Source organism: Henckelia pumila, chromosome 3 (assembly GCF_033568475.1).
Source record: "Henckelia pumila isolate YLH828 chromosome 3, ASM3356847v2, whole genome shotgun sequence".
In the NCBI taxonomy this organism is placed as follows: domain Eukaryota; kingdom Viridiplantae; phylum Streptophyta; class Magnoliopsida; order Lamiales; family Gesneriaceae; genus Henckelia; species Henckelia pumila.
The window spans coordinates 17877656-17891675 of record NC_133122.1 but is presented as its reverse complement, the minus strand read 5'-3'; the positions used below and the strand labels follow the sequence as shown (position 1 = coordinate 17891675).

At 36.0% G+C, this 14020-nt stretch overlaps 2 protein-coding genes across 2 annotated transcripts; one reads left to right on the top strand and one right to left on the bottom strand.

The window, feature by feature from the left end:
* Positions 1 to 7638: 7638 nt before the first annotated feature.
* Positions 7639 to 8757, top strand: LOC140893582 (uncharacterized). Its single transcript, XM_073302661.1, has 2 exons — positions 7639 to 7891; positions 8292 to 8757. The coding sequence occupies exons 1-2, from the start codon at positions 7714 to 7716 to the stop codon at positions 8657 to 8659; spliced, it is 546 nt and encodes a 181-aa protein (XP_073158762.1). The 5' UTR covers positions 7639 to 7713; the 3' UTR covers positions 8660 to 8757.
* A 400-nt stretch (positions 8758 to 9157) lies between these two features.
* Positions 9158 to 12918, bottom strand: LOC140891264 (vacuolar protein-sorting-associated protein 37 homolog 1-like). The gene is made up of 7 exons (XM_073299675.1): positions 12761 to 12918; positions 12366 to 12596; positions 11155 to 11242; positions 10597 to 10636; positions 10455 to 10501; positions 10226 to 10346; positions 9158 to 9559 (listed from the first exon to the last, which is right to left on the bottom strand). Exons 1-7 carry the CDS (start codon positions 12775 to 12777, stop codon positions 9396 to 9398), a joined length of 708 nt encoding a protein of 235 aa, XP_073155776.1. The 5' UTR covers positions 12778 to 12918; the 3' UTR covers positions 9158 to 9395.
* Between the last annotated feature and the right edge of the window lie 1102 nt (positions 12919 to 14020).

Genomic DNA, 14020 nt, shown 5'->3' with positions numbered 1-14020 from the left:
TTTAATCAAGTCTGGAACAAATAAAACATCTCTCAAAAGTAACTTAAAATCGTTCTGCAAAATTAAATAAACGCCTCCCACAGCTTTGGCTTCAACTCTAGAACCATTTCCGAGCCTCAGCTGGGTCTCACCCATTCTAAGCTTGCGACTTCTTGTCATCACCTGCAAATCATTGCAAATGTGAGATCCACATCTGGTATCCAATACCCAAGAAGTAGTATTAAGTGAAACATTTATTTCAATATAAAACATACCCTTCGCAGTTCGCAACTGCTCTAGATATTCTTTGCAGTTACGTTTCCAATGACCGGGTTTCTTGCAGTGATGGCAAACATCCTTGGACTTTTCCATGTTTGAAGCATTTGTCTTGTTCTTCTTCTCGGGTCCGGTTTTCTTGGATGGGGCAGAACGTTTCTTACCCTTTGTACTTGGCCCTTTCTTAGCAGAAGGAGAGGAGCCCACCAAGAGAACCGGTTTATCCTTCTTTAAAGTGGCTTCATAAGTTACAAGCATATTGACCATCTCTTCAAGGGAGACCTCTATCTTGTTCATATTGAAATTCACCACAAAATCGTCAAACGATGAAGGAAGAGAGAGAAGTAATAAGTCCACATTGAGTTCATGCTCCAATACCAAATCAAGCGTTACCAACTTCTGAATGAGCCAAATCACGCGTACCCCATGATCACGGACCAAAGTCCCTTCACGCATGCGACACGTCATTAACTCTTTTACAGTAGCGAACCTTTCAGCTCTCGATTGAGCCCCAAAAAGTTCCTTGAGTTGTACGTGAATTTCAGCAGCATTCACGGTATCCTCAAATCGCCTCTGGAGTTCATCAGACATCGAAGCTTGCATATAGCATTTGGCCTTGATATCATGGTCCCACCATTTATCAAGTTTGGCCAACTCTTCCGGACTTATATCAGCTGGTGCTTCCTTCGAAGGAGATTTTTCTAACACGTAGAACATCTTCTCCGAGGTCAAGACATTCTTCAACTTACGGAACCATTCCGTATAGTTTGCGCCAGTCAGTTTATTTTGTTCGAGAATAGAGAATAGTGGATTGCGCGAATTCATCTTAATGAAATACTGAAAAGAAACAGACAATAATCAGTGATTGTTTAATTGATTTACTAAGACATAAAATAGGCGAAATTTATTTTATGAATCTCACTCCCACTATTTTAACGATTTCACTACCCTCTAGTGAAAACGGGAAACTGTTTTCCTTAGTGGGAACATGGAGTCCAATTGACAAACTATGGTCCCGAATAATATCAGCCAACCATAATTTTCAAAAGGTAGAGCCCAATTGCTTCCAAAGCAACCTCCACGTTTTTACCTCATGTCCAATAAGGGCCCAATAATATGACGCCGTTTATTGTGACATGTCAAGATGACCCATCAATATTAAGTTGTGATGGACGGTCGCCATGTGGATCCCCAATAATATGAGCAAATCCCATGGGAGTTCCACCCAACTTACAACATGTGTCGATCCAATGTACAGCTTTCCGATGAACGGGCCCCCCCAATAATATGAGCCGGACCGTATCCGCGGGTAGCATCTCATACATTGATCGTTGATGGAAGGTAGGAACATTTAAACAATATTTAAATTCCTTTTAATCTTGATATCAATTTTAAATCATATTTAAAATGAGAGATTTTAATTTTGAAAATTTGTCTCATCATTTAAAATTTGTATGCTTGCGGGATTCATACAATTTAGTCTAAACATGCATACAACGATAATATCATATATTATATTTTAGGATGATCGATTCCATTACTAATCGTCCCGTGGTTGCCAATCACGAGTCTAAGTCCAATCCTAGGTGATATGCAAGTATGCAATGCAATCCTATTACATTGTGCTTCCAATTTACATTTCTTCAGTCTTTATTGTCTGCTGGGCCCACCTTCGTCTTCAAATCTTCATCTCCCATTAAGTATAATGTATTTACAATAAATAACTATGACAAGTAGGGGATACATTTTAAGGGGTGGGAACGGGCCATAAACCAGGCCCATTTTTATTACATATGACAATTCATATTGGGCCATAAACCAGGCCCATTAATAAATCCAACAACAATAAAAACAAATGTAAATTCCCTAACATACACCTACAAAATTGGTCATGGTAATCGATCATCCTTATCCAATAATATTTAATTCAAAATTAATTTATTGGATAACATGCAATGGCAATTAAATTAAAAAGGATAAAATCATATTCCATATATAAAATCTTATTTTACATACAAAATCATATTTTACCTTTTTATCAAATAAAATCATATTTTACATATAAAATCCAATTTTATACATAAAAGCATATTTTACTCAATATTTCCATAAGATCATATCTTATCATCAATTGTACCAAAAATAATTAATTTCATAAAATCTGATTTAACGGATAAAATCTATAAATTTTCCAAAAATTCAAATTTATCCAAAAATCAATTTTAAAATTTTCGGACTCGAACAATTCGATCCGACGCCTCGTGGACCAATCAAAAACAATTTTCGATCGGACCAAAAATAGAATTTTAACATATTAAAATTTTAATTAAAAATAAAAAATTAATTTTCCCGGGCCGCCCGGGACGATCCCGGGCAGCCCGCGCCCCAATAGGGGCTCGGGCCGGGCAGCGATGGACTCGCTGCCCCGGGTTTGCCCATTAATTTTAAATTTTTTTTAAAATCCTTTTGTTTCAAAAAACCAAGGCTTAAAAATTTTTGTACAATCGATTAATTTAATCGCTTGATCTGAGCAACCTGGCTCTGATACCACTGTTGGAAAACGGTGTTCAGATCAATCAGAATTGATACCCGGTGCAGCGGAAGTTTTAAGAATTTTATGTGGAACGATTCCATATCATGGGTATCAAAACTTTACGATTAAATTGTGCGTGTAAAAATTAAATAACAATTAAATTTTTACCTTGAATCTCGAAACGAGATTATGGACACCAACAGATTAAACTGCTCTTGTTGTATATCCCAGGAACTGATGAACGAACAATTCTTCAATCAGGTCCACGAACAGAAGTTTAATCCCTCTGATAGACTGCACTAGAAAGTCTATCAGAAGTTTCTACGAAGAGATAGAACAGATATGATCTGTTAAATCAGTCTGCAAATTCAAAAATTTACAGACTGGATTTTCGAACTCTGTAGGGGAGGGGGTGGCCGAATTCTCAAGAGAGGAGGCTCTCTAGGTTTTCAAAATTATGACCTTTGTTATATAATTTCTGTACTGCAATAACTTATTTATAATGTGGGCTGCTAACAGCTTAGGGCCCATTAGTCATAAGTTCAAGTCTGACAAGCAAAGCCCGCATGTTCAGAAATTAATATAAAATTCATCGTGACTCAGATTGATAAACCAATTTCACCAATGTACACAGAAACCATTTCTGCATCTTTTAAAGTCAAGATAAATTTTCTGAATCTGAATTCAGTGGTTTCCAAAAATGTCCATCACTATGTCATTTTAGGAAATCTTACTCCCTCTACTCTTAAATAAGAAGTCCCACTTCTTTATTCACTAAATTTAACTCTTTAAATTTAATTATCTCAACGGGGATTAAAAATCCATTACTTGTGTGACCCTCAATGGTTCAGGGATACAGCTAGCCGTGGGCTCACAACTCCTTGTGACTCGGAACAACAATTTCCGACTTGCCCATCGAATCATGGTAAAAGCGCCTAGCAGCATCGCCCCATGATTCCCTAGGTATCACTGATAGTGCCTGCAAGAACCAATAGATTTTGGTTAGCGTACAGTACGGTCCCTTCATCCATATATCCCGATCGAATCAACAATTATTGGTAAATCGAGAGTCGTTCGAGATTCGATAACTATGCAATGCATCTTGAAGATCAAATAGTGACATCGCATGTGCTACTAAGAAACCATTTCTTAAAACACATCATGTACTCTGGCCAGAGATTCGTCACACTAATATCTCCTCAGATTGTATAGGATATCCACACTAGCAAGTATGTGGTGAATCCTTGACAACAAAGCATCGACTCCTATATGTGTCGTAACTGTACCCAATCCCGACACCTGATGACCCCAATAGAGTCGGTAAACGAGTCAAAGTACAGTACTAGCATATAGAGTCTCAATGATGTTTCAAGTAGTAAGGACTAATGGTGTACAACCAAAACCGCGGACTTTATCCACTCGATAAGTGATAACCACTTGAAAAGTCCGGATAGGGTAGTTCGATCATTCATCGTATGAATATCCATTTGCATGCTTTGAACATCTCTATGTTTCATACCAATGAAACGTGGTACTCGGCATCGCAAATGCTAGTCTCAATCTCGAGCGATCCTTATCCTTATTAACGGACGGCTCAATCGACTAGGAACTGTTTAGAATATACAGTGACTATAAGATGTGTTTCATGATAGTCATCCCCATGTGCTACCACATCTTACATACACTATAGTATATTCAAGGTCTTCATCTAAACATCTTATAGTATGTCACAACATAATAATATGATAAAAGATAAAGTAAATGCCATTATAAAAGTGTAAATTATATTAAACAAAAGATTGTTTATACATAGAGTCATAAAAGCCCTTAGCCACAAGTTGGCTCACCGGGCACCCACTCTTTCACATACATCTGACCCTTTCCAGAAGAGTTCTGTTCATTCTCTCTGCTAGGCCATTTTTCTGTGGCGTTCGTGCCACTGTTCTGTGTCTGGTAATGCCTTTCTCCTTACATAACTTCACAAACTTATCTGATAAGTATTCCAGCTCATTATCTGTTCTCAAGTGTTTAACTATTCGATCACTCTTGTTCTCAACTGCCAGCAGCCATTCTTTGAACTTGTCATATGCTTCATCCTTAGTCTTTAAGATGAATATCCATACTCTTCTTGATTAATCATCTATCAAAGACATGAAGTATCTGCCTCCACCATGAGTTTCTGTCCGAGAAGTACCCCATAGATCCGAATGAATGTAGGCCAATGGTTGCTCAGTTGTGTGGCTTCCTTGACCAAACAATACTCTTTTTGATTTCCCAAGAGCAGAACTATCACACAACTCCAGTGATTCGATCTTATCTCCACCTAACAGACCCTGTTTAGACAGCTCATGTAGTCCTTTCTCACTTACATGTCCAAGCCTCAGATGTCATAGCTTGGTTCTGTCTTGATTTTCCTGAATACTTGTTGTACTTCCAATAATCATTTCACCTTGTAGTACATATAGGAGGTTCCTTTTGACAGCCTTCATAACAACCAGAGATCCTTTTGACACTGAGATACTGCATGCTCCTGATTTGAATGAATATCCCTGAGAATCAAGTGTTCCCAATGATATCAAGTTTCTCTTCAACTCGGGCACATACCTCACCTTGGTGAGTACTTTATCGATCCCATCATGCATCCTTATTCTGATATTTTCAGAGCCTTTTATTCTGCATGATTGATTATTTCCCAACAGTACCATGCCCTGATCTGATTCCTTCAATTTTTCAAACCAAGATCTTATAGGACACATGTGAAAGGAGCATCCTGAATCCAATATCCATTCGTGGTTTTGATCACCTTTAGAAACCACCAATACTTCTGCAGAGTCATATCCATCTGAAGCTATGGCTAGAGTACCATCTTCCTTGGGTTTTTTTTGTTGCTTCCCTTTCCTTTCCGGACAATCTCTCCTTATATGCCCAACCTTCTGACAAGCATAGCACTTCATATTACCCAAATTTTTGTTCTGGTATCTTCCTTGACTCTTCGATCTGGACTTTGGCATGTACTTCCCATTGGATGTCCTCTTATCACTTCTGCCCCTTGCCGTAAGACCTTCTCCATGTGATTCAGTGTTTGTGTTTGACTTTCTCTGAAGTTCATTGGATTGAATAGCGGACATAACTTCTTCCAATGTTATCGTCTGTTCTTTTTCATATAGCAAATCATCCCTGAAATTTTCATATGCTTTAGGAAGTGCGTTCGGAAGTATCAAAGCCCGATCTTCATCTTCAAGCTTTACTTCAATATTCTCCAATTCATCCAATATCTTGGTGAATTATTCGATCTGGTCTTCAAGGTTCTTCTCATCCTTGATCACAAAGGAATACAACCTCTGTTTCATGTACAGACGGTTAGCCAGGGATTTCGTCATGTATAAATTCTCAAGTTTAAGCCACACAGCCGCTGCAGATTCTTCTCTGGCCACCTTCCGAAGAGGTCTATCTCCCAGACAGAGAATAATTGCACTGTGTGCTTTCTCGAGCAATTCATCCTTGTTCTTTATCTCATCAGACATCATCTCCTTCTTCTTAAGAGCTTCCACCAATCCTTGTTGTATCAGGATTGCCCGCATCTTAATTCTCCAGAGCGAGAAATCGTTCTTGCCCGTAAACTTCTCAATATCAAACTTCATTTATCCCACCATCTTTGCTTACTTTCTCACAGACGGCGCCACTTGTTAGGAATCAATCCAGAAGAGTTTGGTATTTCCGAGAATTCACCACGCAAGCAAACACACCAGACAAGAATAATAACGCAATCCCAGAAATAGATAAGAACCAACGCACGTAGATCAAACACTCAATACTCACGCGAAAGCAAATAAACGACACAAGTGTTTACGTGGTTCGGCAAGGAATTTGCCTACGTCCACGGGAGAGCAACACAACCACTTTATTAATCACCAACAGAACAAACCAAGCTCAAACAACAGAGCTTATTACAGAGATGGACTAAAATAAACTCTCAAGCTAGATACAGACTCAATTCAAGATTGTTATTCTTGAATTCTTCCCGTCAAAACTTTCGCTTAGTTTTTTCCTCCGAAATCTCTCATTCTTCTCTCTCAATATATTCTGAAGAATTTGATTTTCTGTTATCGTTGCGGCCAACTTCCATCTGCTTATATAGAGAATTAAACCGACTTTCATCTTGGGCTTTAGGTCAACAGTAACTTACGACCCAATTATAAAGTCAACATGGTCCAACCCAATAAGTCTTCTCACTTCCGTCTGATCTTCGTCTGATCTGCTCTTGTACTTTGATCTGCCTTCAAGCTTACAACTTCATGGGCAACTCATCTGACTTCTAACCAAGTCCCAGCACTCGAGCAATTGATCTGACCATGAACTCATATCTGCATGAACTCATCCGAAGACTCATCTGACCATAAACTTCGATCTGATCCCAGTATTCGATCTGGCCATGAACTCATCTGATCACTGAATTCATCTGATATGTACTCTTTGATTTGATATCTTCTCTATTCTTATTCAATCTGATAGAAGCATACTTCAACATATACAGTTTACCTTAATTTAAATTAATAATAATAAAATAACTCTGGCTTTGTAATAAATGCTGAAATTGTAGAGTAAAGGCCAATCAAACTCCAGATAAAATCTCTCTTTATTTTGGGTTTCGATCGGAATTAATTATATAAGGTCGCTTTTTGGATTTGTTCTCCTGAAAACATTTGCCCACTTTTAAGTTTTATTAACATTAGCATAATTATTATTACTAGTTAATAAATATATAAAACACCTACATGGTTTGCACGTCACGAGTAGTGGACTTCCACATAAAATATAGAAATCGTGCACCCTTGTCATCTACAGTTCTACACAACCCATGTTTGTATATATTAGAAGACTATACATTTTTACAAACTCAAAATTGAAGTGAGAAGAAGGGGAAAATGAGGACCGATGTTGTGTTGACGATATTATTGATATTCTCGGGCATTTGTATCGGCGTCGTGGCGGCCAGATATTCTAAGGAAGAAACTCAGGTGTTCCAAGTAACCGGAAAAATCCTCTGCCAGGATTGCTCCAAGGGGTGGAATGAATGGGTCAATGGTGCCGATCCCCTCAAAGGTTCGCATATATCCTTATTCAATGCATTGACGCACAAGTTACGTTTTTGTACAATGTTTTTATAATTAATTTGATTGATATTAAAATACGAGTAATATCTAGTTGTGAAGACTAATGATGTCATGTTGTCATTTGACTTGTTATATTTACAATTTACGAGAAATTAAACTGCAATTTGAAATGTTGAAATAAATAATAAAAAAAAACAAAGAGAAAAAACAAAAGTATAATATCTCATGTCATATGACAATAATTTTGACTAAAAAAGAGATTTTATGTTATATATGTTTTGTACTGTTAAGTGTTAACATTTTAAAATGTTAGATGACTATGATAAGGAAACAAAATTTGTGCACAAAAGACCATAATGTCTTGAAAATTTGATTAATGATCACTATAGGGGCGAAGGTATCTGTTACTTGCCTAGACGAGAGGAGTAGAATTGTGCACTATGCAAGTGACTTAACAGATGGAGCCGGAGACTTTGAGGTCAATTGTAACAAGTATGCTAATGGCAAGAAAATTAACCCCAAGAACTGCTTTCTGAGGTTGGTTTCATCGCCGGACCCGGTGTGCAACGTAGCCACCAACTTCGCCGGAGGCAAGACCGGTTTGAAGCTCCAGCGGCCTGCGGTGGTATACAGAGATACAGTCAAGTATGCGTTGGGGGCGTTCTATTACACGACTCCGATGTGCGATGAACCTGATACAAGTATTCTTGATGATGATCAAGATGATTCCAAGGATGGTGAACAAGGACATTACTGACGATGGTTTCGGTTGTACTTGGATTCTGTAATGTTATTTTGCTCGTCTAATTTGGTGGCATTGATGCTATAAAATTACTTGGTTTTGACATATTTTCTGTCGAATTGGATGTTGTTCAACAAACACAAGCACTACAAGATTGATATAATGAAGATCAAAGAGCATGATTTTAATTTAGCTCCATCATATATTAATTAATCTATCGATAATCGGACGTAGTATTAAACTAAGATAAACACTGCCACTTTAAGCATGCATTCCCATTTTCAAAAGAAAATCAGATATTGTTTTTTTTTTTTCTCATAAGCATGATTTTATCCCTTCGACTTCTCTCACACTTCATAAACAGATGTTATCATTCTAATTTCTAATCCTGTAGAATTACCATATTTTTTAAAACTTCTTCCATATGCTGATAAAAGGTAAATAATCTAACACATTTAACATCCTTACATAATCTAATAACAATTGCCGTAAAAATAATTTCAGTCAAAAAAATAAAACTATAAATACATGGCATTCTCCAATATATTGTTCAAAAGTATATTTCCAGAAGCATCTTTCAACAAAAGATTCGCAGGAAGTTGAATGACAGAGAGACAACGCTGGTGTCTCGCTATCCAAAAATTCCAAAACAGGTTTACATGAAATAACAATGTTACTACATAGTTACAGGAGAAATCACACAACTTTGAATAACAGATTTTTGTTTCGTAACACATACACATTGAAACCTTCAAGCCGTGAAAGATGTCTTTGAAGAAAGATGGGTAAGAGCACGTTTATGGTAAGTGTAGCGCATCTTCTTGTATTTTTGTACAAAAGCAGATAGATCAATCTCTCTGTTAAGAAGCTGCCTGTGTAAGGCATCAGATTCCTCGTCTGTTTCATTCATTGCATCTGCACAATGCAACCCCGACCATCGATCAGACAACAGTTTTGATGATGATAAGTGAGTCAATATTTTCAATATCCAGTCTTCCTGAGAGGAATTCAGATAAGAAGTGTAGACACACGTGCAAAGCTAATAACGTTGGCAAAAATCAATCTTATAGATGATTAAAGTTAAGCCAATATGATCGCACCAAAAAAATATAATAGAGACCAATTGGGTCCTCACACACTAATAAGTAAATACCCTTTCCCATAGGCATGGTTTTGAGGAAAACTTCTGTCCTCCGGTCATATGAAAATGTCGTAGAAGTTTAGGCTTCAAGAAATGCACAAGGAAAAGTCCAAGATCCAAGGGGTAAAATTTTCAATCAATTTTTTCAAGAGAATGAATTATATGTATGATCCAGGAAATAAGTAGTGTTCCATGAAAAACGAAGAAAAATGAACGAGAGGTGCAAGGGCGAAAGATCTGTAGTATAATCAACAGATCACAATAAGTAAAGCCCAACTTAGAGCAGATAATTATGGGGTAAATTGGGAAAGAAGGGACTGGACTTGTCAAACAGGATATACTCTGCTTGTAATGAGCGTGTAAGAGTCACTGCCCTCCTAGTCAAAAACAGATACGTGTTGTGAAACCAAATCCAATATAAAACATGCAATTGAATCTACCTTGAAGTCTATGCATGAGAGAAGAAGGCGAATAATATTTCAGTGTTTCTTCCTTTTTCCTCTCTAAATCATGCAGTTTTTCTTGTGCAGAGGCCAGTTCTGTCGTTCGAATGATTCTACACTGAAGCCATAAAGGGTAGATAAACATGATTTCAATCATCTACTTACAACTAAATTAAAATTTAAGGAAATACAAAGTATATGCCTTCTCAGAGAACAAAAACTTTACCTGATTCCTTAGCTCCATTATGCGAGGTTCTTTTTCCAGATTTTCTCCTGCAAGCGAAATAGCAACAATTTTCTTTGATTAAGATCTTAATTTGGTGTTGCACTCAAACAGAAATTAAAGTAAAAGTAAAGAAAGAACTTACTAGCAAGCTGCAGTGTTTCGTTCCTCAGTTCATCTCTGACCTAATTAGGTTATAAAAAACAATCTTGAGGTGCGTGTCAAAATAATTGTGGCAGTTTAACTCAGCAATGATATGGATGAAGAAAATACAATATCAAAAAGAGAGGATTCATGTGTGAATGCAAAGACAACAGACAAACTCAAATCACATCATCAAAGGACAAGAGAGTTCAGCATATTTTTTGACATTCATTAAAAGAAGAAACTCGGATTGATAAGAAATTATGATTGGCTTCAAGAAACAGTCACACCCCTTATAAATGTCCAAAAGCAAATGGAAGGTCACAATTATTAGTATTCATCATTTTCAAGGGTATGTCATCACGACACAAAAGTCAAAACATAAAAGGCCCCAAATTACTGTTTTTACCTACTTAAGACACTTGTATCACATAATTCTAAAAATCCTATTGTAGAAAAAGTGCAGAACCCTGCAAGTATAAACCTTGTTCAAGTAAAAAGATTGAACAGTGGGGTGCAGCGTGCAGGCGAATTATAAAAATCACGAAATGTAACTTACCCTGTTTTGAGTTTTGACAGGTTCAAGTGAAAGCAAGAGATTCTGATAAGCCTCCTTGTCAGATAAGAGCTTCCTTAGCTCATCAACACTGAAACATCAAACAATGGAGAAGATGACAAGAAACTCAACAAGTTTACATATACATGACAATTTACTGCCAAAATTATTTTACATACACATTTATATTTATTCTTTTGCAGATGACAAAGTAAGAGAATATGATAATGTTAAGATAATTGGATTCTAAACAAATAGAGAAAGCTGCAAAGCAGTATCTAACATGTGACACTCACTTTCACAATTCATCACTATTTTATGCGAGGAGATAAAGAACAAATTCATAAATGAATTAGATGGGAACCCCGAAAATAGATCAATAAGACACAGAAAAGTTTGATAAATAAATCCACAAAACAGCTAGTTCAACAAAGGTTTACACTACCACAGAAAGCTTCAACCTGTTGCTTATAGATCTTGCAAGAACCTAAGCCACACGCTAGGTACAAACTTCGACCATTTACTTATAAAGGTCAGAACCTTAGTATCAATTTGTAGATGCCACATCCAAACATGCTAATACATGAGGATGACAAGTCAAGTTTCGATTGCCACAAATATCACATTCCTATAAAATCATTTGTTTAAAAAGATCACAAATAATAGCTTTTAATTCAATAGTAAAATTCAAAATCGAGGACAGAGGATTATACATAAATCTCGATTAAGTGCCTTATTATGTATAAGAACCTGCCTGCACTTGCTACATGGGCCTAAAAGAAGACTTAATCTAACCCCATACGTATCCTAACTAATAAAGTATGAATATTAACAAAAAGTAATAAAAAAATGAGCCAAACAAACTGACAAAATTGTTCGTTAATTAAAATAGCTAAATTAACCCAGGTCCCAACTAGTTGTTGTTGATATTTTGGAACCCTTTGCTTAAAATAAATTGAACTTCTAACATAATCGTTCTTCATTTTTCCTTCATTAACAATTTTCTACCATGAGATCGACTGCTTTTTTTCACGCATTGGAGACTGGTCTTCAGTTAAATTGTTGGTTGGTATTGGTTAGGAACGATTTTACAAGTTCACCAAGCAGGAAATAATGTCATACAAACCAGAAAAAAAAAGTCCATAAAAGTAATAGATGGAAAAAGTTGGAAAAAAAATGAACTTCAGGATTAATCAATGATACAAAGCACTCACCTTTTATCTTTCAAAGAAGCAATGATGCCTGCGGCTTCTGCAGGTGAAACATTCACCAGAGAGTTCTGTCGATCTGCAGGTCTTGGTACACTGAAGCTGCTAGAACTGATGGAACCAGCTCCAGGCGTCGCCGGGCGTGAAGAGCTGGGTGAACCAACAATAGGAGGGGAAAACCAAGAATTTGTAGACATCTCCTGTGGCCGTGGCTGAGATTGCTGCTCCTGAGAATTCCTACAATTCGATTAGAAACAACACAAGATGATCAATTCCATGCCTGATCATTCAAAAGTCTAATCGCGAAAATCAAATCGATCTTAAAACAGAAAAACTTCAAATCATCAATTAACATTAAATCATTACTTCCTTCCAATGGAAACCGAGGAACAAATAATTACCAAAAATTTTTGAACATGACTTTCAAATGGTATAAGTCTTCGGTCGTCGGATGAATTCCTAATGGATCAGAAAGAGGATCGGGAACCCTAAAGCAAAGAATCGATCGTCTTCTTCAATGGAGAGATTCTCTCTTTCCCCGAATAAAATGTGGTTATTATTTTATTTTAATTAAAATGTGTATTTGTACATAATATTATTTTAATTAATTATTATTATGTATATTTCCCTCTTTCTTTCCCTTTTTTATTTTATTTTATTTTATTTTTTTATGGGTGTGCTTCCTATTTAGTACTGTAATTTCACGTGTATGAATAATGTAGTTTCAATGTTTTCGCGATTTTTTTATTTTTTTTTTTTTTTAAATAAAAATATATATTTGGTATTATTTTTGGATAATCGAAAGAAATCATTAATATTTTTGGATAAAAAAATATTGAATACGAGGCGATCTTTTGGTTTCATTTACGGGGATTAAAATTCGTGAGTTTTATGAACTAAACCAAATATTTTGTTAGTTTTATAAAAAAAATTAATTGTTGACGAAGTTGCTGCGAATTTGAATAGAGAATCTGATCAAATTCTCCGTAAACAAAGGTTGAGTTTGAAAGCTTAGCTATTAAGCTACCTAAGTTGCCCTCGGCCACAAGAGTAGTACTCAATAATTGCGTATTTTTTGATGATAAAATTATGTATTATAAAGTAGTAAACAACTTAAATGAACTATTTTCTGCCCAAATTTATTTATAAAATAAAAGAATACTTTTTTTTAATGGATATCCATTAGTAATTAGATTTATTTTAATTTAACTCTTTGTGATTTTTAGTGATTTTTAGTGAGATGATCTCTGTGAATATCTCCAACATGTGCAAATCCAAATAACCCAACTCCAAAATTATTTGGAAAAAGCGAAAACTGCATATTTAGTTTAGTCCCATATTCTGATATACACCATTTTCCATCAAAAATACTGATGGATATCACCGCCAACTATACATCAATTCAGCGTTAGTGTCATGTTACTGCCATAATGAAAAATGACTAAAATTGTCGAAAAAACAAAAATAGCTAACAATAACCGAATTTTGAAATTATAAAAGAGCGAAATCGAAAAATGACAAATATATAATCAAAAAATAATTTTTCAAAAAAAGTTGTATAACGATTTTACACCATGTGGACACGGAGATTGGCACGAACGGTAAACAGCACACCAAAACACTATTTATATTACATGTAAATTGCAATGTAATTATCCATT

Bases quoted from the DNA above. Each gene is read 5' to 3' on its own strand.
- LOC140893582 (XM_073302661.1), top strand. From the start codon at position 7,714: ATGAGGACCGATGTTGTGTTGACGATATTATTGATATTCTCGGGCATT. The intron at 7,892-8,291 runs GTTCGCATATAT...TGATCACTATAG, and splicing joins TGGTGCCGATCCCCTCAAAG to GGGCGAAGGTATCTGTTACT.
- LOC140891264 (XM_073299675.1), bottom strand. The intron at 11,243-12,365 runs GTGAGTGCTTTG...TTGATGTTTCAG, and splicing joins GCTTCTTTGAAAGATAAAAG to TGTTGATGAGCTAAGGAAGC. The intron at 10,502-10,596 runs GTAAGTTCTTTC...TTTCGCTTGCAG, and splicing joins CGAAACACTGCAGCTTGCTA to GAGAAAATCTGGAAAAAGAA.